Source organism: Dasypus novemcinctus, chromosome 13 (genome assembly GCF_030445035.2).
Source record: "Dasypus novemcinctus isolate mDasNov1 chromosome 13, mDasNov1.1.hap2, whole genome shotgun sequence".
Classification (NCBI taxonomy): Eukaryota; Metazoa; Chordata; class Mammalia; order Cingulata; family Dasypodidae; genus Dasypus; species Dasypus novemcinctus.
Window position 1 is genome coordinate 65,271,132 of NC_080685.1, and position 24,032 is coordinate 65,295,163.

The 24,032-nt window shown below is 40.3% G+C and overlaps 1 protein-coding gene across 2 annotated transcripts in view; it reads left to right on the top strand.

Annotated features, from left to right (window-relative positions):
- The window catches only part of C13H1orf21 (chromosome 13 C1orf21 homolog), a 232,063-nt gene that overhangs the window by 86,196 nt on the left and 121,835 nt on the right, over window positions 1-24,032 (top strand). For both annotated transcript variants that reach the window (XM_058274853.2, XM_058274852.2), the window contains exon 2: window positions 15,016-15,235. In XM_058274853.2, the coding sequence (XP_058130836.1) occupies window positions 15,142-15,235 (94 nt within the window). In that variant the 5' untranslated portion in view covers window positions 15,016-15,141. The remainder of the gene's footprint in view (window positions 1-15,015; window positions 15,236-24,032) is intronic.

Genomic DNA, 24,032 nt, shown 5'->3' on the forward strand with positions numbered 1-24,032 from the left:
CTCAGCTTCTTACTTTTTGTTTCCTTTAAGTAGATGACTGCACAGAATGTGTTTTTGGCTGAGCAGTATAAAATCGATGGACGTTCCCAAGAGTCTTGTGTATTTCTTGAGAGCAGCATGAGAACTTGAGGTGCCTGTTTTTTTCAAACCCAGTAGGTTAAAGGGACATTGATTTGTACTACCTGCAAATGATATTTATAATTCCCATTTGTTTGGCCTTCTAAGGAAAGCATCCTGAGTCATGGAAAGCTAATCACAGATTTAAATTTCAGCCAAAAAAAAATCAAACCCTTAAGTTTTCAGATGGGGGAATTTTTAAAGCACTGCTCAATATCTCTAGATTGAAGATGCACATCAGGAGCAGGATGTCTTATCAATTTTGGAATTTCTGGTCCCTGGTGGAATATTGAGAACAAAGTAAATTTCCCCAAAATGATTGTTGAAGTAAATAAACAGCTCAATTTTCTGGAGCCAATCTTTTAAGTGCCAAAAATGTTCAAAATTTCATTATGCTATTATAATATTACATATTACTCTATCCCTGTCTTTGTAGGAGATATATACTCAACGTAATTTTAAATTTCCTATGATGACTGAGATTAACATTTTGAACTTTAGTTATTGGTGATGTGCTGCTGTCATTGCCCACGCAGGTGGCCCTGTGTGTGGGGCTGAGTGATGTTCACTTCCTGAAAAGTCCTCCATGTTTCCTTGTGAAAAGAGGCCTCTAAGAGACCTACTGTGTGCTTGGCACAGTGCTGGAAGAAAAATAAAATAATTAGGATATGGTTATGACCTTTGAAATCTGCCTAGTGATGGAGACAGATACAAACACATAATTGCAGGAAAATGTCAGCTTCATACTTATTAAGGCTCTGGCAAAGCTTGGAAGAACTTACTGACCCTCACCTTGTCCACAGCAGCTCCAATCTCCCTACAACAACTACGGAAACCAACATTAGCCATGTGCTTCTCTCAGCTATGGAACTGCTTTCTCCTTGTTACTGTCCCTGTCCAGGCTGTTTGCTTATTTTTGGTGCAATTCCTAAGAACCACCAAGCAACCACACCTTCCATCTCTCTGTCCTCTTCTTTCTAGTCTTTTTGCCGCTTTGCTGTTAAGGCTCATCACCATGCTATTAAGTAATAATGACAGTGGCTTTGGTGATGGTAATGACAGTAGCTCTGAGAGAGTGATTGCATTCTGTGTGCCAGCTCTGTCCTAAGCACTTCACATGTAATAGCTCATCTACTCACAATACTTAGAGGTCTTACCCCATTTTACAAATGAAATGCATAGGTGAAACATACAGACTCATTATGAAGTTAGTAATTTGCCCAAGACTATACAAGTTCTTTCACTTCTTAAAGAGAATGCATCAGTTGTGAAATAGTGTTTAAAATTGTTGCATCTTTAGAATTTTATGGTGTGTATATGTATGCATGTGAGAGAGAGACAGACAGACAGACAAAGTCCTTCTCCAGCTGGTTTCATCTGTTTGCTTTCTCTAAGTTTTCAGGGCCCTTTCAGATCCTGAGCATCTCTAGAGCTTGAGGTTTCAGGTAGCCAAGGCTTTTCCCTATAGAGGCTCGTTTCAGCCAGCAGCCCTCTGCGCAGCAGGATGGTGGCAGGTTGACTGAACCATCTCTGACCTCTCCCAGCTGAAATAGTATGGCCCGAGGCCGAGTAAGGGGGAGAGTGAGCTTGGATCAAAGTTTGCACTTGCCTTTCCTTGTGATTTTATTTATTTAATAGGAAGTGGGGCAAGGAGAAAAGAGGTTTTTGTGGGTTGTTTTTGGCAGGGGGAAGAGGGATGTGTGTTAGATTTCAGGGTAGCACTGTTTTTCACTTTCTAGGATTTGTATCTTTTCAAAGTGTTACTTCATTGTTTTGTTAGTAGTATTTAAAAGTCTGAGAATAGTAAATATTTTATCTATGCTCAAATGTCAATACCAAAGTAAGTCCTCAAAGAAAACATGAGCAAACTTTTTTCTTTTGTTTTTTAACTATTCTCACATTTGCTCCTCATTGGTTAGCTTAGATAATTCGTACCTTTCATGACTATTGGTTATATTTTTTTTTCTGTCTACCACAGTAACCATCTTAAGGCTGAGGTACAGTTCATGCCATCAGTAAATTTAGGGACTGACTTGAATAAAAAATGCAGAACACGCTACACTTGTCGTAAAGTCAGGACTTTTTTATTCAGTGGTGAAACCATCAAACGGGCTTTTCTGAGGTGTGCACGGGCAGGGGATCGATGGCATGAGCTCTTATCCTCTGGCACCATGGAAGGAACATTCAGCTTGCTGAGGGATTAGCCCAGCTGCAGGGTATGGTATCTAGGGGGACCAGTGGCGCAGAACTGATGGGATATGTTTCACTCTCCTCATCAGCACATGCATAAAATAAAACTGGGCCAGCACTAATTTAATTGGCTTGATCTATCCTCTGATGCTCAAGAACATCTCCGATCCTTTCTTTTCCTGCAGGGTACATTAGTCACTGGGATTTTCTCTTACTACATTGCATGTATGATGTGTTAGCTTGATCTGAATGCTAGCACTTCATGGACAGGAATCATATCTGTTCTCTCCAGTATGTCTCAACACGTGGAGCACCTGGGATGTACTTCACTGACTACTCAGGAACGAGGACTACTTATTTGCCGAGATTAAAATCCGATTGTGCTTTTTCAGTGATTAATACCTATCCCACTTTCACTTTCTTTCATTTATTGATTTTACCTCTCCCTTTCCAACTGCTCTCTCTTATTTTCTCTGTCATTTCTGATTGCCAGTGGTGGGGATGTGCTTGGGTTGGACCAGCAGTGCTGCGTGTAGGAGGCCCCTTTCTAATCAAGGCTAATGAAAAGCCTTGGGGCTGGCAGAAAGTGTTTTGCACCTGGCATAGCAGAATATGCACAGAAGAATATTACCTTGCATTTATAAATGTTTTCAAAGCATTTTCATTATCTATTTAGATTTTCAAAACAACCTCCCTGAAAAAGAGGGAAAACAGTTGCAGCTATGATTAGTGTTAGGACACCAACAAGGGAATACCTGGATTTGTCCTGAGTGACATGGTGAACCAGCAGCACAGCTGTCAAGACATCCCAGACGAGGGTGTCTTCCTGTGAAAAGCACATGGTGCAGCAGAACCCCCAGTGACACAGGTTGACACTTCCTGCAAATACCCCTGATATTCTGAGTCTCAGCAGGGGAAAGAAGAAAGAGAACTTAAAGTCCAGATATATTCTGCCATTAGCCTTGATCACTGAGGAGCAAATCTAGAAATGATGTAACTGTTCTGCATAGGGTTATGCCATTATGCCATACACTAGTATGGTGGGTGACTTTTTTTTTTTTAATAAATTGTCTTTTTTTTAAAGAGACATGAATCACAAAAAATGTTACATTAAAAACTATAAGAGGTTCCCACATGCCCCACCCCCCACCCTCTATGTGGTGGATGACTTTAATCAAGAACTGGTGTTTTCCTCTCGTGGCATCCTAGAAATAGTGTCTGCTGTGCTTGAAATTATGGGAGCATATACAGGTAATACTAGAGTAGAGTTTTAAGGTACGGTGTAAAGGCACCAGACTCTTAAGTCTTTAGCTAAAGAACAATTATCCAGTGTATTTCCTCAAATGTTTTTTAACCAGCTCCCTATGGAAAGCATTTTAAAAATTAATTTTATTCATTAAAGTTGGGATAGAAAACAGGAAATAGAGCCAAGCTTTGCTCATTTTTCTCACTTCATGCACAACTGAAATCAGTGTTCTCTGGACAAATCATCCTTTGTAATAATCTTTGGACCTCCTCAGGCTTTCTGAAAACTGGAGTTTTGAGACTTGCAACTATATATCTGAACTGGGTAATTGCTGAAAACAAAAGGTATAATCTAATTGAGTCCAGGTAAGAAAGGGCCTTTTCGTGAGTGGTAATTTCATCCTTAGAATCACTTCTTGTCATATGTTCAGGTAGATCACAGAATCAAAGAAAGGGGCTCAGAAAGGTGAAGCCCCAGCCTTGGTACTCGCGCAGGCATGTGACAGCTGAGACCAGAGCTCTGGGCTCTTACTCCCACTTCGGTGCTCTTTCCACACCTCATTGCAGAAATCCAGCAGAAGTATATCATCTGGCATAGAACTTATTGTTATTTTTCTGAGAGATACCTCAGTGTAATTATTATCCTCAGAAGTGAGAGTTTTCCTGTAAAGAAGACAGAAGCCAAAATTCACGTTTCTCTGGCATTAGCATATAGTCGATTGTCATACCGCTGAATGAGTGTGAGGCGAGGAGTGACTATGTTCCATAATGCCAGCAGTTGCTGGGTGACAGGGAGGTTTGACTTTTCCAGATTATCCTCATGTCAATTGTGACATCTCTTAATGTATTATTTTTAACATGCACAATGAAATGTGAAATGGTGTTAATAGTAGCCCAAGGATACCAAAGCTTCAAGATTAGAAAATGCTTTTAAGCTGCCTTTCTTCTTCCCCCCAGTGGGCTGCTTATTAACACTCATCATAGCAAAGCAGAACAGATGGGCAAACAGACTGGTTAGTTATTTATATATTTATATTTTTCTTTATGGAGCTTAGGTGTTGGCTCTTCAGTAAGAGAAAGGAGATTTTAGATGTCGCCTTGTCTTAATTTCCTTTTTAATCAGAGGAAGAAAGGAGCCACTTTGCTCCTGATCTATTAATAATGTGGCTATATCCTTTTCTTAACTGCTGACTTCATAGCTCTCTGTGTACCCATTGCAATCAGAAGTTGAATTCTTTCCAGTACTCTAAGCCACATGTGGTATATTCATGCTCTTTCTGGCCTAGAATTAATTTATGGAGTTTATGACTTTTAATTCAGTTTTTCAAAGCATCATTCCTAATTATCACAAGGAATTTTCATCAGTATTGGCTTTCCCATCCAATACGAAAAGGTTTATGACTATTTAGTGAAAATTACCTGTAATGTTATGTAAATAGCACTTACATTTTCCTGTAGATTTTTTTAAAAAGGTCAAGTATCTCTTTGATTTTTCTCAAAAGCATATTTTATTTTTTCCTTCCCAGTTTTATAAAAATAGGTCTTCTGATAAAACAATGACTGCACACTTCCAGTTCAAAAATTAAGGTAAAGAAAAAAGTCTTTATAATCTTGCCTTATTAAAGGGCAAAGAGGGAAACGGACTTGGCCCAGTGGTTAGGGCATCCGTCTACCACATGGGAGGTCAAACCCCGGGCCTCCTTGACCCGTGTGGAGCTGGCCCGTGCACAGTGCTGATGCAGGCAAGGAGTGCCCTGCCACGTGGGGGTGTCCCCCGCATAGGGGAGCCCCACGCGCAGGGAGTGCGCCCGTGAGGAAAGCCGCCCAGCGTGAAAGAAAGTGCAGCCTGCCCAGGAATGGCGCCAGCCACACTTCCGGTGCCACTGACGACAACAGAAGCGGACAAAGAAAACAAGATGCAGCAAATAGACACAGAGAACCGACAATTGGGGGAGGGGGAGGAATTAAATAAATAAATAAATCTTTTTAAAAAAAAGGGCAATGACATTATATACATGTAATATATATTCATATGAAGTAATGTACTTATATGGGAAGAACTCTCTTGTCTGTAAGATGCTGTAAGAACTCACTTGTTCTGGAATAATAATTCCCCTAATGTTAGCCTGCTATGGTGTGATACCTAAAGTATTGCCTAAAGTATGTGTAAAGAGGGGAAGTATGTGTAAAGAGGGGAAGGATAAATACATAGGTGTACGAATTTTTTAATCCTTTTTTTTTTAGTGTGAATGAGATTCACGAATCTGTTCATGTATTTTATCAAAGTGGGAAAAAAGTCCCGTGAAAATGGAATTAAATTATACTAGCTCCTGACATTGTTACTAGGGTTACAACTTCTAATTACTTGTTATAGGATAATGTAGCCATGCAACCATTCTAGGCGAGTTTTACAGAAAGCCGTGGGTGATTAATTGGATCACATTTCTTTAGAAGTGGCAGGTGATCCTATCAAGTAGCTTATTTAACTGAAAAAAATAAAACATTTTTGATGGAACTTTATATTAGAAGATTCCATCACACATCAAAGAGATGCTTTGGTTAAATTCTCACACTGTGATCTATGACTTCACAAATAGCATGCTGTTAATAACAATAGGTGAAAACGAGACTCTTAGATCTGCTCCACGTTGCAGTGTTTGCATGCTCCTTTGCACCATCAGACTTACCTCTCTGAGTGGCGTGGTTTCAGGAAAGCAAATGAATAGAGGGTGAGGGGGTTGGGAGAGAAAAGCTGAGCAAATGGAGAACAGAAGATGGAAAAACAGAAGATGAAAAGATGCTAGGGTTTATGTAAAGAATAATGCAAAAAGGGAAACTTTTTTGAGTTTCAGGGATACATTTTGAGATCTCAGTTGGATTGAGGTCAAATGAGAGAATTTTCAGTAGAAATGAAACTTTGACTTTATATCAGGCTACAAAAGATATGCAGTTCAGGGGTGTTTTAATAACATTTCTGTAGTTGTGGTTAAACTCCAACTCAGTCTTCAGGTCCTCAACTAGACTTTCTTTGTCACTCTCCTCACCCCACCAAAACTGGGTCATGTACCTGTGGGGTGAACTCTCATGGCACCTTTATTAACCTGTATAGCTATATAGCATTGACATATAACTGGTCTTTTTTTTTTTCTTTTTTTTTTTACTGATTTTGTAATAATATTACATTAAAAATATATATATATGAGGTCCCATTGAACCCTACCACCCCCACCCCACCTCTCCCCCTCCCCCAGCAACACTCCTTCCCATCATCATGACACATCCATTGCATTTGGCAAGTACATCTTTGGGCACCTCTGCACCTCATGGTCAATGGTCCACATCATGGCCCATACTCTCCCCCATTCCATTCAGTGGGCCCTGTGAGGATTTACAATGTCCAGTGATTGCCCCTGAAGCACCATCCAGGACAGCTCCATGTCCCAAAGATGCCTCCACCTCTGAACTTTCATATTTTGTGGGGGTAGGAAGAGAGACCATATCTTATCCTGTTTACTATTACATGCCCATACCTCCCAAACACAGTGTCTGTCACATAGTTGTTGCTCAAAATTAATATCTGTTGGGAAGCAGATTTGGCTCAATTGATAGAGCATCCGTCTACCACATGGGAGGTCCAGAGTTCAAAGCCAGGGCCTCCTGACCTGTGTGGTGAGCTCGCCCATGCACAGTGCTGAGGTGCACAAAGAGTGCTGTGCCACGCAGGGGTGTCCCCCAGGTAGGGGAACCCCATGTACAAGGAGAGCTGCCCCATGCAAAAAAAGTGCAGCCTGCCCAGGAGTGGCACCACACACACAGCTGACGCAGCAAGAAGATGCAACAAAAAGAGACAAAGATTCCTGGTGCTGCTGACAAGAATACAAGTAGACACAGAAGAAAAAACAGTGAATGGACACAGAGAGCAGACAACTGACAGGAGAGTGGGGGGGAGGGGAGAGAAATAAATAAAAAAATAAAATAAAACTTAAAAATTAGTATCTGTTGATTAAATGAATGAATGATTGGATAAGTGTTTATGTGTAGAACCAAAATGACATGATAAAAAACATTTCCCTTATTATCTATGATTAACTTTGTGAATTGGAGATCTTTTTTTTTTGTTAGAGATGTAGATTTACAGAAAAATCATATGGAAAATAGAGTTCCCATAAACCCCTTCCTCACCCACATAGTTTTCCCTATTAACACTTTGCGTTAGTGTGGTACCTTTTTTACAATTACAATTATAATATTAACTATAGTCCATAATTTACATTAAGGTTCACTGTTTATGTTGTCCTATGTGTGTGTGTGTTTTCTTAATTTATTTTAGTAACATATATACAGCTTACAATTGCCCCCTTTTAACCACAGTGAACTGGAGATCTTTTTCTCTTAAATAACTTCATATGATTACTTTCAAAATGGGTTTAACTTGAAAATGTCACTCTTAAAATTAAATTACTGATTTAAAAAACCACATGACCATCTCAATTGATGCAGGAAAAAATTTGACAAAATTCAACACTCTTATGTGAGAAGAACATTAAAAAAACAAACTATTGAACTCACCCAGGACAACTAACAAAAGGATGATGAGGGACAGTGTGCATCCCCAAAAACAGTATCCACAACTACAAGCAAGACAGTCCTATCTATCTGCCCCATGGGATCTAAGTCCCCTCTCAGTCGGAAGCAGAGTGGGCATCACTATCCTCAAATCCTCAATATGAACAAGGAATGAACAAACATAAGCGGGGAGTGCAACTGTGGACTAAAGTAGGCATCATTATTGTTCTAGCAGTGGAAGAACTTGTATCTTTGATATAAAGGCAGTGGCCACCAGAGGTTCTGAAGAGAAGGAGAGGGAAGAATAGGTGTAACATGGGGCATTTTGGGGACATTGGAATTGCTTTTCATGGCATTGCAATGATGGATATAGGCCGTTACATGTTTTGTCAAAACTTATAAAATTGTGCAGTGCAAAGTGTAAACTATAATATAAACTATAGACCATATAGACCATGGTTAGTAGCAATTCTTCAATATATGTTCATCAATTGTAACAAATGTAACACACTAATGAAAGATGTTGTTAATGGGGGAAAGTGGGGGAGGTGGAGGGGTGGGGTATATGGGATTTCCCTATATTTTTGATATAACCTTTATGTAATCTAAAGCATCTTTAAAAATTAAATTAAAAAATTTAAAAGATGAGCACCCCCCAAAACAAATAACCAAAACAAAAACTAGGAGTAGAAGGGAACTCCTCAGCTTGGTAAAAGCCATCTATGAAAAATGCCCAGCTAACATCATACTTAAGGATGAAAGACTTAAGCTTTCCCCCTAAGATTAGAAACAAGACAAGTTTTCCCACTTTTACCACTTCTATTCAATATTGTACTGGAAATTCTAACTAGGGTAACTTAAGCAATAAAAATAAGTAAAAGGTATCCAGATTGGAAAGGAAGACATAACATTACCTCTGTTAACAGATAGCATGATCTTATATGTAGAAACCCCTAAAAAATACACAAAAAATTATTAGAAGGCATTTAGCAAAGTTGCAGGATGCAAGATCAATATAAAAATCCATTGTATCTCTATATACTAGCAATGAACAAACCAAAAATGAAATTAGGTAAACAATTCCATTTACAATAGGACCGAAAAGAATAAAATACTTAGGAATAAATTAAATCAAGGAAATGCAAAACTTGTACATTGAAAAATATAAAACATTTTGAAAGAAATGAAAGAAGACCTAAATAAATGGAAACATCCTGTATTTGTAGAATGGAAGACTTAAAATTATTAAGATGGCAATAGTCCCCAAATTAATCAACAAATTCAATGTAATCCCTATCATAATTCCAATTTCCTTCTTGCAGAAATGGAAAAGTTGATCCTATAATATTCATATGGAATTTGCAAGGGACCCAGAAGAGCCAAAACAGTCTTAAAAAAGAACAAAATTGGAAGACTTACACTTTCCAGTTTCAAAACTTTCTACAGTGCTACAATAATCAAAACAGTGAAATGCTAGCATAAGGGTCGGCATATAGATCAGTGGAGTCGAATTGAGAGTTTAGGAATAAACCCATAAACCTTTGATCACTTGATTTTTGACAAGATTGCCAAGACCATTCAGTGAGGAAAGACTAGTCTTTTTCAACCAATGATGATTGAACAATTGAATATCTACATGCAAAATAATGAAATTGGACCCCTACCTCATGCCCTATGCCAAAATGAATTCAAAATGGATCAAAAACCTAAATATAAGTTCTAAAGCTATGAAACTCATAGAAGGAATCAGGTGTAAATCTTCGTGGCAGTGGCTTCTTAAATATGACGCCAAATGTTCAGGCAACAAAAGGAAGGACAGATAAGTTGCACTTCATCAAAATAAAAGCTTTTGTGCATCAAAGGACACTATCAAGATTGTGAAAAGACAGTCCACAGGGTAGGAAATATTTGAAAATCATATCTTTGATAAGAATCTTGTATCTAGTATATATATAGAACTGTTACAACTTAACAGTAAAAAGACAAACAACCCAATTTTAAAAATAGGCCACAGACCTGAGTCAGTATTTCTCCAAGATAAGTAAATGGTCAGTGAGCACATGAAAATATGCTCAACATCATTAGTCAGGGAAATGCAGATCAAACAATGAGATACCACTCCACACCCACTAGGATGGCTAATATAAAAATCATTTAAAAAGTAACAGATGTTGATGAGGATATGGAGTAATTGGAACCTTCATACATTTCTGAGGGGAATGTAAAATACGTAAAATGGTGCAGCCAGTATGGAAAATAGTAAACAGAATCACTATATGGTCCAGCCATTTTACACCAAGGTATATATTCAAGAGAAATGAAAGCATATGTCAACACAAAAACTTGCACAGGAATGTTCATAGCTGCATTGTCTATAATAACCAAAAAGTAGAAATGACCCTAATGTCTATCAGCTGATGACTGAGTTTTAAAAAATGTGGTATATCCATATAATGGAATATTATTCAGCCATAAAAATGGAATAAAGTACTGATACATGCTATCATATGGATGAACCTTAACACAAAGAGGCACCTATGTGTGATTCTATTTATATGAAATGTCCGGATTAGGCAAATTCATAGAGACAGAAGGCAGATTAGTGGTTAAGAGGTCAGGTGATGGGGGTGACTGCTTAATGTGTTCAAGGCTTCTTTTTGTATTATGAAATTGTTCTGGAATAAATAGGGGTGGTGGTTATATAACCTTGTGAATTTACTAAAAACTACTAAACTGTACACTTTAAAATGGTGAATTGCATGCTATGTGAATTTTATTTCAATAAAAATTTAATTACTGCTGTGTATGTTTCAAAACAAAATTGCAACCTATTTATGGTGGAGAGAACTCATTGAGCAATAGTGCTTTTAAAATATATATATAATTAACTTGAAATTTCCCGAGTCATCATTTGAATTGGGAATAAATCTGGACTGATCTGCTCTTTAACATGCCTTTCACCCCTAAGTTGGGATCCACAAAGAAGTCTCTTGAAATAAAAGGTCCTTCTTATATGGTTTATTTTATTTTTTTATTTTTTTAAAGATTTATTTTTATTTATTTCTCTCCCCTTCCCCCCCATTGTCTGCTGTCTGTGTCCATTCGCTGTGTGTGATTCTGCTTCTGCTTGCATTATCCGGCAGCACTGGGATACTGCGTCTCTTTTTTGTTGTATTATCTTGCTGCATTAGCTCTCCGTGTGTACGGTGCCGTTCCTGGGCAGGCTGCACTTTTTTCATGCAGGGTGGCTCTCCTTGCGGGGCGCACTCCTTGCATGTGGGACACCCCTACATGGGGACACCCCTGTGCGGCACGGCACTCCTTGCGTGCGGCAGTACTGCGCGTGGGCCAGCTTACCACACAGGTCAGGAGGCCCTGGGGATCAAACCCTGGACCCTCCATCTGGTAGGCGGATGCTCTATCAGTTTAGCCACGTAGCTTCCCAGTGATTTATTTTTGTTAGTCTGCTGCAATAAATTTGGTTTTCAGTAATTTCAACTTTTAAATTCAAGTAAGATTTTTTGATACAAACTCTACTATAAAACACGGAGAGAACACCACGAAACATTCTTCAGAGGTAATGAAGCCTAACTCATGTTATAGATACTTTGATTTACCTTGGATAGCATATGAGGCTATAAACACAAAAATTGGAATGAGGGAGAGAAAAGTGAGAACACTCCCAAAGAGGATGAATTTAAGTTGTTTCTTGATTCTCAGTGTACTTCAGTGATTTTATGCCTTTCTATTTTTACCTTCTCTGTTTATTCTGAAGAGGTGGTAACAGAAAGGGGGGACAAGGAGAGGCTTCCCTCTTGTTTAGGTCTTCTGTCCTGTGTACCTGTGAGGTTGTTTTCCCACATTTCCTTTGAGAAAGGAAGGAACTCCTGTCTGGGAGCCCACACATGTCACCGTACTATTCTAAGGATGTAGGTGCTGGAGATGAGGAACAGGGGAAAGATGCTTCTTAGGAAGAGAATTTAAACTCTCTCAAAGTGTGCTCAAACTTGAATCAGAAAGATTCCTGCATCTTAGGATGTTTTATAATGTATCTTTATTAGGTTAGATAAAGCCAGCAAGGTCTACTCCAGGCCCTTAACCGAGGCGTCAACGTTCAGTCCTCTTCCAGCTCCCTTCCCAATCCGCCTTGACCCTTCTGAAAAAAGTCACACGCCAATGTGCCAGGCTTAGGCAGTTCCTTCCACGTGCATGGCAAATTTCTACCAAACCTTTGAGATCCTGCAAAAATACCACTTCCTCTTTTAATTCCTGCTTCTGCCCTCTTATAATTTAAACTGACTTTTCGAATTTTGCATTGTAATAGAGCCCAGTGAGACCTCTGTTGTGGACTGACTACCTTTTATTGCCTGGATCTTTCTTAAAATGTTTGCCCCTCATCCACATCAGGCCCCTGAGCATTTTTAGTACAGGTTCGAAGATTTAATCTCATTTTTCTGCTACTAGCACTTAACACAGTACCTGATACACTCCAGCCACTTCACAAGTTTTTGGTGCATAAATCAATAAATGACTGTTTTTGGAAACATTTGTGCAAGCATGTGTGTGTGTGAGCGAGTGTGTGCAGTTGAATTTCCAAAACACATTTTGGGCTGAGAATTTGCATGTAAGTGTAATAGCAGGTCACTGTTGCATAGATGTCTTATACTGCTGGTGACACAAATGTGTGGTTTGGGCAGTCACTTCATTTATAGTTCTTACATGATCTAGTTTGAGTTGCCAGTAATCCAGAAGTGTACAGTCTGGTTTGGTCAAAGGTAGTGTGATTCCAATTGGGAATCACTGAACGGTTTGCTGCACTAAAGTGGCCTTCTCCTCTTTGGTTTCAGGGTTTTGTAACTTCTAACATTTGCCTTTGCTTTTTAAATAGGCTGGCCATTGATATCTTTGAGTGAATCTTAGTTTACTTATCATCTGCAGGTGCTTGGAAAAGTTGGTAATCTACGACTATCTATACCCAGTCCACTTTACCTGATGTTATTTTTATCCTTTACCTGAATTTAGAATGGGTGACCTCTGCCACCTAAAGACATCTCCTTCCACAACTACACTGCTTGTAGAGGTGCTAGAATTTTACCTAGCAAACTGCGGCTTTCCCTTTCTTCCTTAGTCACAAATTGCAAAGACTGTAGACTTGAAAACAGCATTTGGTATGCAAATCATATAGGTCTCTGATTAAAACACTGAACCATTAAGTTGCATTATATTACATAACCCTCTGAATTAAAGATTATGGGACAGTATGAATAGACTATCAAATAGAAATACTGTAGCTTTAAAAATATTACTACTAAATTATCATCTGAGTAGTTGTGTGCACGTGCATGAGTGTATGATGTGTTCATGTGTATCCACAGACCTGGGTTCCATAAGGCTTTAAAAAGATGAAAATGTGTTAACATGAGGGTACCTAATATTGTAGTAGGCACAAACATAATCTAGGAAAAACAGTTTTCCCTATATGTAGAACTCTACCAATCTACTCTATACTTCCTATTAATGACTTAATATAACCAATGATAGAGAACAGCCTGAAGAACCACGCAAATACCTGACTGTATCATAATCATAGATTACTAAAATTTTTATTTGTGTGGCTTTAAGGTCATTACCTTTGTATCTAAGTGATTTAAAATTACTTTTTAAAATTAGGCTAATACGAAGAATTCTCTTTGCTGAGATTTTACAGTTTGACGTATTGAATTTCTACATCTATAGATGTTAGTGCTCTGAAGAAGAAGGGCTTAGGGGCAGCAGTCTTGATGGAAGAGAGAAATCCTGAAGCTGCATTTTGGGGTAGCCCCATCCACAAGACTGAGAAAATAAATGCCAGTTGTTCATAAAAAGGGGAGCTGCTGGATGTGGGTGGAAAGGAAGATTGAGAGGCCTGAACTTCCTTTGTTCATCACGGGTGTGAGTTGAGGGCCTGTTACAATGGCCTGGATGGGGAGGAAGGAATGGCTAGGAGAGACATTTCAAGACTGGATGAATAGCTGGAGAAGCACGATGAAAGAATAAATATAAACAAAAACCGAGCAGGTTGAGCCCAGCAAACCCTGAGAACTTGGGCAGCAGTCTCGGGTGCGGCAGGTACAGTTAGTTTGCTTCAGTTAACTTGAGGATTATCTCCTTGGTAGTTGATCCATAGATACTCTAAACTTTTGTGAGAGGTCAGTAGAGGCAGGAAGGCTCTGAGAAGAGGCAGACAGTGGCTTTATTTTCATTTATTCATATTCCAACATCTTCTGCTCAATCCTTAAGACATTCCACTAGTTAGAGAGAAAATGGACCAAAGGAAATGCCCCCCTCTCCTTCTCTTATCTTCAAACCAGTGCCACCTCAGGTAAAATAAAATATTGATTTACCAAACCACCATGGATGTATAGACTAACCCACAGTCTGAGGAAGAAGATCCCTTCCCCCTGGCAAAATGTGGGACATTGAGAAGAGCTGGCCTGCAGGTTAGGATGGGGAAGACGGAGAACTTTTCCCTGGGCTACTGAGTTGGGCAGACCTGTCAAATGTCCTCTCTTTATTCAGCTGTCTTGTGATTCCAAAATATTGGCAAACCTGTATGCAGGTTAAGCCTATGTGTGGTGAGTAGTGCTAAAATATTTATTTGAATAAATAAATATATATATTTTTTGTATCATCCTCAACTAGTTCATCCTTCAGGTGTGTGTTCTGCAAGGGACATGCCTTCTGATCTTAATTTCTAAAAGGAATCAAGCGAGAATGGGCCATGCTGTGCTTTGTCCTTCAGCGCCTGGTCACACCATCAGTGCCGCGGAGTTAGGCTGGTCACTCAGCACAAGGGGATACTACAGCACGGGTTTTTGCTGGGGCCATACATTCTGACCCAGCTTTCTGTTCTTGCAGGTGCACATATCTTGACCAGCTCAGCAGGAAGGTGAATTTTCTTTGTCTTTGAAGAAGAAAAAAATGTCCTCGTGTCTGTAGAGATGATTTGCTGTTCAGCCCGGCTGAAGCTGACCGAATGAGACTATGGGCTGTGCCTCCGCCAAGCATGTTGCCACTGTTCAAAATGAAGAGGAAGCCCAGAAAGGGAAAAACTACCAGAATGGAGATGTGTTTGGCGGTGAGTGCCATGGAACTTTTACTTGTGACCTGTTGATTCTGGGACTTTCACTCTCACAGGAGTGCAAAGTTGTAGTGATTCTTGTGCTGTGCTGTTTGGGGGTGCTGGTAAAGGGATCTCAATGCCGATCTTCTACCTTGGATGATGTATGTCATAATTTATATCCTGGGGACTTTGGGCAGGATCAGGAAAAGTTTTATGAAGGAGTAGCGTTTAAATCGAGCTTTAAATGGTCATGTGGGGCAGCAGCCAGAGTGGGCAGGTAGTGGAATGGGGAGTCCTAGTGAGAGAGAACTGTAAAACTGAAAACACAGAGGGCCTTAGGTGCAGCAAGTGAGGATTTATAAGTGAGGGAGTGAGGTCTTTTTAGAATAATAGAGGCTTATTCTTTGTGGGGGTTAGAAATCTCCAAATTCAAGAATACAAACACAATGAATTTATTAATGTCTTTTAACCTTTCTGTGATGATTCAGAGTGACTTTAAGATCTAATGCAAAGGTTGCAAATTGTCAAGTCATGGCCACATCTGGCCTGCAAATATGTTTTCTTTGGCTCCCACAGAATTTTTTAATAAAAAGCAAAGCAGCCTTTAAAAACCAGAATGTTTCACAATAAAACCTCACACATCTAGCTTCTCTCGAAAAGTCAGAAGATCTGTCCACACTGGGTCTTCATTCCTTGCAGCTGCAGTCCTGTGGCAGGGGGAATGCGGGTGAGGGTAAAAGAGTGAGGAAGTGGGGGTGGAAGTAACGTTTGCCCCTTCTGTCAAGCTGTGGGCCTGCAGTGGACTGCTGTCCTTTGCCAGTGAATACACATTAAACCCATCTCATTTATCTTACCTGCCTGGCTGCTTACAGTCAATTAAGTTTACCTGAATTTGAGTTTACCCCTTGGCAGATCAATTATTGCTCTCATGAAACATGGATATGTGTTAAGTACAAAATCCCAGTGTATATGAAACAGATAGGACCGTTTTTGCTGTATTACATTAACGATAATGCCTATTACTTGACATTGGCATGGTACTTTTATTCACAACAGTACCTCTTCATCTCTTATTATATATGGAGCCTCATTGAGATGATGTTTACATGAGAATGACCAAATTTGCACTATTCAGTCACTGTAAAATAGTTCTACCGCATTGAGAATGTCCAGCTTTTGATCCATTGTAATAGTTGTTTCAGTCAGCTAGTAAGTTGGATACACTGAGAAAGGGCTAATGTTTCTGTTAAAGTGGACTAGAATATTTGAGGAGGATTTTATTTGGTTTAGTTTGGTTTGAAGGAGATACAAATTTGCCTCTAGTGGTGATTTCTGATAGAATTTAGAGCTATGGAGAAGATTCATATGTGAATGTCTCTGTAAAACTAGAAGATTCATATGTGAATGTCTCTGTAAAACTAGAATCATTGAAACCACAGTTTCCGGGAAAATGACTAATTGCAATTTATGCTAACACTTAACTTTTGAGAGAAAATAATTGGGTTTTGAACAAACTGACTTCTATATGATGCTCTGTCATTAGTATTTTTATAACAAAAGCTCTGATTTATTGAGCTTCTACCATATGTCAAATACCATGAGATATTTAACATTCATTTTCATATTGGATTCTCCACTACAATTGTGAAATATTATACCGATTTTACATAAAAGGAAGCAAAGCACAGAAGGACCAGCTGGCCCAGTACTGCCCAGCAGTTAGGGATAGAATCCAGGTCTCCATTTGTTTCTCTATTTCTACTGATACTCTCCAAAGTCTCCATTTGTTTCTCTATTTCTACTGATACTCTTTGTCACTCATTCTTTTAAAGCATGAAAGTTTGATTAGCCTTCTGCTAAATACTATAAAGGATACAGAGGTAATTAATACTTAAACCATACCTTCTAGAACTTTATGAAAGGGCAAAATAATGCTGTGAAACAGTATAAGCCAAATCCCATAAGAGAGAAAGTCACACATCATGATCAGAGTCAGGGAAATGAGAGAGTACCTTAAAAGGCAGGATCAGAAGAGATTTCAGAAGAATCAGAACTGGGCCTTAAAGGACTGGGAGAATTAAATCTGTTGAATAGAAGTTCCAGGGAAGAACTGGATGAGGAAAGGCTAGAGGTAAAACAGTGAGAGGCATATTCAAGAAATTAGAAATAAATCTGGTTTGAATGGAATATAAAAAATACAGTGAGAGAAAGTTGGCAGGAAAACAAAGTTAGGGCCAAGTTATGGAGAATTTAGAAAACCAAATTACAGTCTTTAGAAAGATATCAGAATGTAAGAGCAAGGCTCCATGATAATTCAATATATTATACTTAAAGTCTTCTTGGCAGTGGGACCACCTAACCATTGGTTTCCTAATTAGTTATGATGTACAGGGCCAAAAAGATTTTCTGTTGTTCATGTGTACCATGTGTATTTTGGAAATTTTAGAAGCTTATAAATGAGGCTTGTGTTAGTCAACTATTGCTGTGTATCAGACAACCTCAGAATCTCAGTGGCACTCAACAATAAGCATTTATTTCTTGATCATGAGTTAGCAGTCAGCCGGGGCTGCTCTTCATATATATCTCTTATCTTCCTCCTGGGACCAGTGAGCTGGTGGGGGCATGCTCTCCTTTAACAGAAGGGCAAGAGTGCAAACGGATATGCGTGATGCCTCTTAAGCTTGGGCTTGGAACTAGCGTGCTGTCACTCGCACTCCTTTTTCGTTGGCCAAAGCACTTGAACAAGCCCAAAGTCTAATAGTGAAGAAAAACACTCGGACCACAGTGCATCCATGACAAGGATGAGGATGCAGGAAGGGTCAAGAATTGGGGTCAGTCATCCAAACTACCCCAAGCCTGCCCCGTCATTACCATCCACGTGGCCCTACTTACTTGGTGCCACAAAATGCACTAAGGCCTCTGCTAACTTTAGCACATCCTCCCAGTATTCATAGTGAATCTTTATTTGCTCCAGCAGTCACCTTCTTGTTAATCTTTCTAAAATAAATATTTGCAGGTTTGTGGCATAGTATTAGTAAAGCAGAAATACAAGAAAAGAGAAAATTTGACCAATCAAGGGAGATATTTTATCTTATCCTTCTGCATTCTGGGGCTGGAAATGGCAAAATCCAGTGTTAACCTCAGCTGTCAGGCAGCTGCGTTCAGCTGGGAGCTCACCTGGGCTCAGCTGTGCAACATGGCTTCAAGCCTCTCCCCATGAGGTCCTCTTTCCATATGGGTGGTCAAACGCCTCATATGGTGGCTGGTTTCCAAAAGAGGATGTGAAGCTGCCAGGTCTTCTAAGACGTGGCATCCTAAATCCAAGAATGTTACTTTTTGCCGCATTCTTTTGATCAAAGCAATTCACAGGACAAGTCCAGATTCAAGGGGAGCAAAAAAGGCACTTCATTGCTTGATAAATGTTTCCCTGGGGAGGCAAGAAATTGTTGGAGGCCATCTTTGGAGACTGGAGACACCCACCGAGAGAAGAAATTAGAAATCCATGTATGGATTATATCTAACCTGGACAGTTACATTCTGCTTTCTAAATCACTCCTCTATTTTTCTCTGAGTAAAGTGGTATCATTCATTGTTTTAAAACTAAATGTCTTGGGAAACGGATTTGGCCCAGTGGTTAGGGCGTCTGTCTACCACATGGGAGGTTCGCGGTTCAAGCCCCGGGCCTTGACCCGTGTGGAGCTGGCCCATGCCCAGTGCTGATGCGCGCAAGGAGTGCCCTGCTACACAGGGGTGTCCCCCACGTAGGGGAGCCCCACGCGCAAGGAGTGCACCCATAAGGAGAGCCGCCCAGCATGAAGGAGGGAGCAGCCTGCCGAGGAATGGCGCCGCCCACACTTCCCGTGCTGCTGACGACAACAGAAGCGGACAAAAGAAACAAGACGCAGCAAAAAGACACAGAAAACAGACAACCGGGGGAGGGGAGGGGAATTAAATAAAATAAAAATAAATCTTTAAAAAAAAAACAAAACTAAATGTCTTAAGAATGTTTTTAAGCTGTTATGACCACGTGTTGTTGAAGAGTTGACAAAGTCTGTGAAGGGTGGCATATTTGGGGACGACTTTGAAGTATGTGTCTCTGGGTGTGTGTATACACACACATTCGATCCTTTTCCTAAAGGTGTTAATTTAATTTCATAGCTTCTAAAGACATGCTGGGAAGCGTCCATAAGCAATGTGTTTTTACAAATGGTAATTTCCATTTGTACAAAGCAGTTTGGTCTCAGTGATGTTTTGGTTATTTAGGAGACAGGCTACTCCAAATGTGTGTGACAGAATTTCTGGAGAATGTTTTGTTGTTGAGGATTAAGTGACAAATGGGCATTCTGACTCCTTCAGATTTTGGAGAACTTAGTAGGTGATTGATGAGAAACTTTATCACTGATATTCCCCTTTAGATTTTCTTTCCCTTTAAATGGCAAAGCATAAATACTTGTAGATCTAAAGTCCTACCTCACATACTGTGGCCTTTTCAGAAATAAAGGCAGTCCAGAATGTTCCATCTCCAAATTGGAAATTTCCTTCCTTCCATGGCCAGTGCAGATATGAACAGTGGTCAGCAGATCGACTGAGGTCATTCAGAGGACAGTAGAGCAGATTGCCAAGACAGCTTGCAAAATGTAAGTGACCAACAGGTTCAAGTTATCATGAGCTAGTTAAGTTCTAAAGAAAGCCAAGTGCTTACTGGATTTCTTTCAATTGCTATTCACTTTAACCATGAAAGAAAGTTCATAGAACACATTCAGGCATTATTAGGAAAATTAATATGTCAAAACCTGAAATCATTATTTCTTCTGTAACCCGTCCCCACGATGGAAAAACACTTTAGTTACATTGACTTTCCTATTTGCATGAAGGTCACTACCATTCTTCCAGTAATGTAGGCTTCTAATTAAATCTCCCTTGGCTATTCCAACTGGTTCCCAGATCCTGAGATTCTTCTCTCATAACATGGATTTTCAAATCAGTCTCACAGTTTAGGTTATTAATGATCATCAGTCATCTGGAGGGTTGCAGTGTCCTCTGAATTGATCTCCTAGTAGCCTCCTCCCACCTTTCTGTTGTTGTTGTTTGTTTGCTTGTTTTTCACTCTCCATTCTTTGCACCATTTTCAGATTGCGCTCCTCTGTCAGTGTTAACTTTTCTGCTCAGGAATTTTCTGTTCCTTCTAGTTCTTAGCCAACAAAAATCTCAGATCCTTAATTAATATTCAAGACCTCTGAAGATGGCTCATCCCTATCTTTGCAGCCTCACTTCATACTCTTTTTCTTCATGTTCCCTGTTCTTTACCCAGACTGGACAACTCACTGACATGAGCTCATCACACACCTTCTGGCCTCCAGCTCCTCCTTGTATCCCTTGACTTCTGCTCTCCATTCTCCCACCTTCATTTTACAAATGTAAACTGTTTCATGAAGTCTTTTCCTATACCTTCAGAAATTATCTTTCCTGCCATGCCAGAATACATTTCTATACATTTATATATTTGATTTATTTGTTTATACATCTAAACTCGCATTATTTGCTAATATGTGTTATCACTCTTATGAACTGGCAAGCTCCCTGAAGGCAGAGACTTGAGACAGCACAGGGTTCTAGAAATGCCAGGGAGCTGGAGGTGAAGTCAGGGGGTGCTGGATTCCTCTAGGTTCTCAGCTATGTTGCATAGAAGAATTCAAGAACATGCCAGTTTAGTTGAGAAATGAGACAAAGAACAGAAGTACACACCCAAGATTTGGGAGCGGGCCCCTCCAGACAAAGAGAGAGCATTTGGGGTCAGGGGAGCCTTTATTAACATTGTTCTTGGCTCTTTCCGTTGCCTGGTGTTGGGGGAGGGGCCCCAGCTGTTTGCTGTTCTGACTGGTTGCCCCATCTGTTAGCTCTCAGAGGACCAATGATGAGGCCTTTTGTTTGGGGTTATCCAGGACCAATGGGGAGCCTCTTTGGAGTTACCAGGGGTCTCCCCTTGACCTTGGAAAGAATTCCAAGTAGACCTCATGGCCAGGGTCTCACAGGGTCTTCCTGGCCTTGTTCTTAGTAGCAGCCTTCCCTCAGGGAGCTTCTAGGTGGGGTCTCATGGCCATGTTCTTTGCCTGGTCCCAACTGTGACTTGTGTTTTCCTCTTTTCTCTATACTACCCTGCCTCAGAGGCAAAGAGATTATTCAGGGATTGGGTTGGGAGCTGACCATGCCATTTCCCCCAAGATGAGTAGGTGGCTTGGTTGATGCCAAGTTTGCCTTAAAGATCAAAAGAGGGAGGCAGATGTGGCTCAAGCAGTTGAGCTCCCACCTATCTTGAGAGGTCCCAGGTTCGGTTCCCGGTGCCTCCTAAAGAAGACGAGCTGGACAGTGAGCTGATGCAGTGGGCAGGCGCAGCGAGATGATGCAACAAGATGACACAGCAAGAGACATGGGGAGGAGAACATAATGAGAGATACAAACAAAAGTAGGGAGCAGAGGTGGTACAAGCAATAGGCACCTCCCTCCTACATTGGATGTCCCAGGTTCGGTTCCCAGTGTCTCCTAGGAAAACAAGGAAGACAAATAGACACAGCAAGTGCAAACAATGAGGGGGTGGGAAGAAATAAATAAAATAAATCTTTTAAAAAAAAGATCAAGTGAGTCTAGTGTTTGTAAACATTTCCCTAATTGGAGGTGCTTAGAATATTAGGGTAAATTCTGGAATGGTGATGTAAGACCGAGTATAAAAGAGCAATAGTAAAGAATTTGGCTGCTTTCTTTTGCTTGTGCTCTAAATTGCCATGTGGCTTCAGTTAAATTCTCTATCCTTGGCTACATAAATTGATAACATATAACAGGGGTGTGTGTGTGGAGGGGGGTGCTGTGCCAATCTGTTGTCCTTTTGAAATGTTATAGGGACCTACTTTCCAGGGTTACGGTGAAAATCAAACGAGAAAATACATCACATTCATTCAGAAATTCAAAGCAGCTGGAGGAAAAGTAATAATTCTTTGTTTCTTCCTCTAGTAATTTCTGGTTGCATGAAGTGAAGATTAATTAAAGATACCTGTGTTTGTGAGTCAGTAACAAAAAATGTTTAAGTCTGTGTTGTCCTTTACAGTAGCCATCAGCCACGTAGCTATTTGAGCATATGAAACCTGGCTAGTCCTAATTGAGATGTGCTGCAAGTATAAAATACAGGTGGGATTTTGAAGACTTAGTATGAATAAAGAATGTAAAGTACCTTGTTAATAATTTTTTATTGATTACATGTTGACATATGTTTTGGATTAAGTAAATTATATTGTTAAGATTAATTTCATGGGAAGTGGACTTGGCCCAATGGATAGGGTGTCCGCCTACCACATGGAAGGTCTGCAGTTCAAACCCCAGGCCTCCTTGACCCATGTGGAGCTGGCCCATGTGCGGTGCTGATTCGTGCAAGGAGGGCCCTGCCATGCAGGGGTGTTCCCCCTGTAGGGGAGCCCCACGCGCAAGGAGTGCACCCCTTAAGGAGAGCCACCCAGCGCAAAAGAAAGTGCAGCCTGTCCAGGAATGGTGCCGCCCACACAGAAAGCTGACATAACAAGATAACGCAACAAAAAGAAATAAGATTCCCAGTGCCGCTGATAAGGATAGAAGTGGTCACAGAAGAACACACACCGAATGGACATAGAGAACAGACAACTGGGGTGGGGGAAGGGGAGAGAAATTTTTAAAAAATCTTAAAAAAAAAAAGATTAATTTCACTTGTTTCATTTATTTCATGTCACTACTAGAACTATTACATACAGAGCTCACACTGTATTTCTATTGGACAGTGCTGGAAGTTAGTGTTGATTTAGAATTCCCTTCCCTGTCTTTCAAGTTGCACTTTTGGCGTTCACATATTATTCAATCTAAGAGAAAAGGTGTAGGCTGAGGGAGCAGCTTTTATTTACTACTTTGACCCTCTTCACGGTGAAAGGTGCCTTAAGCAAGCACCGGTCCTGTGCACTCAGTCAAGCTGTGTTTGTGGGAATCGGAGGAGCACACAGAGGACGAGAGGAGAGCCAGAGATTGGGAGGCAGCGGGCACGACGTGGGGGGAGCGAAGTCAGCTTGTTCATCTCTGTGCTATTTAGTGGTAGTATTTAGCGGCCTCTAAGGTTAACCGATTTTTGCTGGCCTAGGGAAATGTCTGTTGGCTTCTGAAGTTGTTGTATCCAAAGGTCAGAGAAGAAATTTTTTTTCCCCTTTTCTGTTTCCAGCGAGCTGTGGGGTATGGCAAAGAAGCGAAGGGCATGACAAGCGTCAGATCCCTGTGTGATAGGGCCAGATCGCAGTCATAAAAGCTGAAGAAATTTCAGTCAAAATGAGTGAGGAGCCTGGCTCTGGTTTAGTCTTTGAAGACTAGATGATGTCTTGAGCTGCGCTTCTGAAAGGTCTTAATGACTAGAGGTGCCCCTTGGGCTCATGAAATTATAGATGTTGGGCCAATTTAGTTGGAGTTTAACTTCACACTCCCGAAATATAAGCGCTTAGCCCAGTGTCTGAATCAGAAAAGGTGCACAAAAAGTTTAGTTTCATTTCCTTCTTTCTGCTAGTTCTGATACAGAAAAGATGAGATTAGTGCCTCCTTGAACAATGTAATGCTGTGATTGCAGGTTCAAGATTACAAGCCAGGGTTTGGTTCAGCTTCACCACTTACTGCTGTGTTGTCTTTGACAAGTAACTTAACCGCATTTGTGTCTGAATTTCCTCATCTACAATATGGAGATAATAATGGTTTCCACTCCTTGAAGTTGTGTGGAGGATTAAATGAGCTAACAATGGAATGGGCTTAGAACAATGTC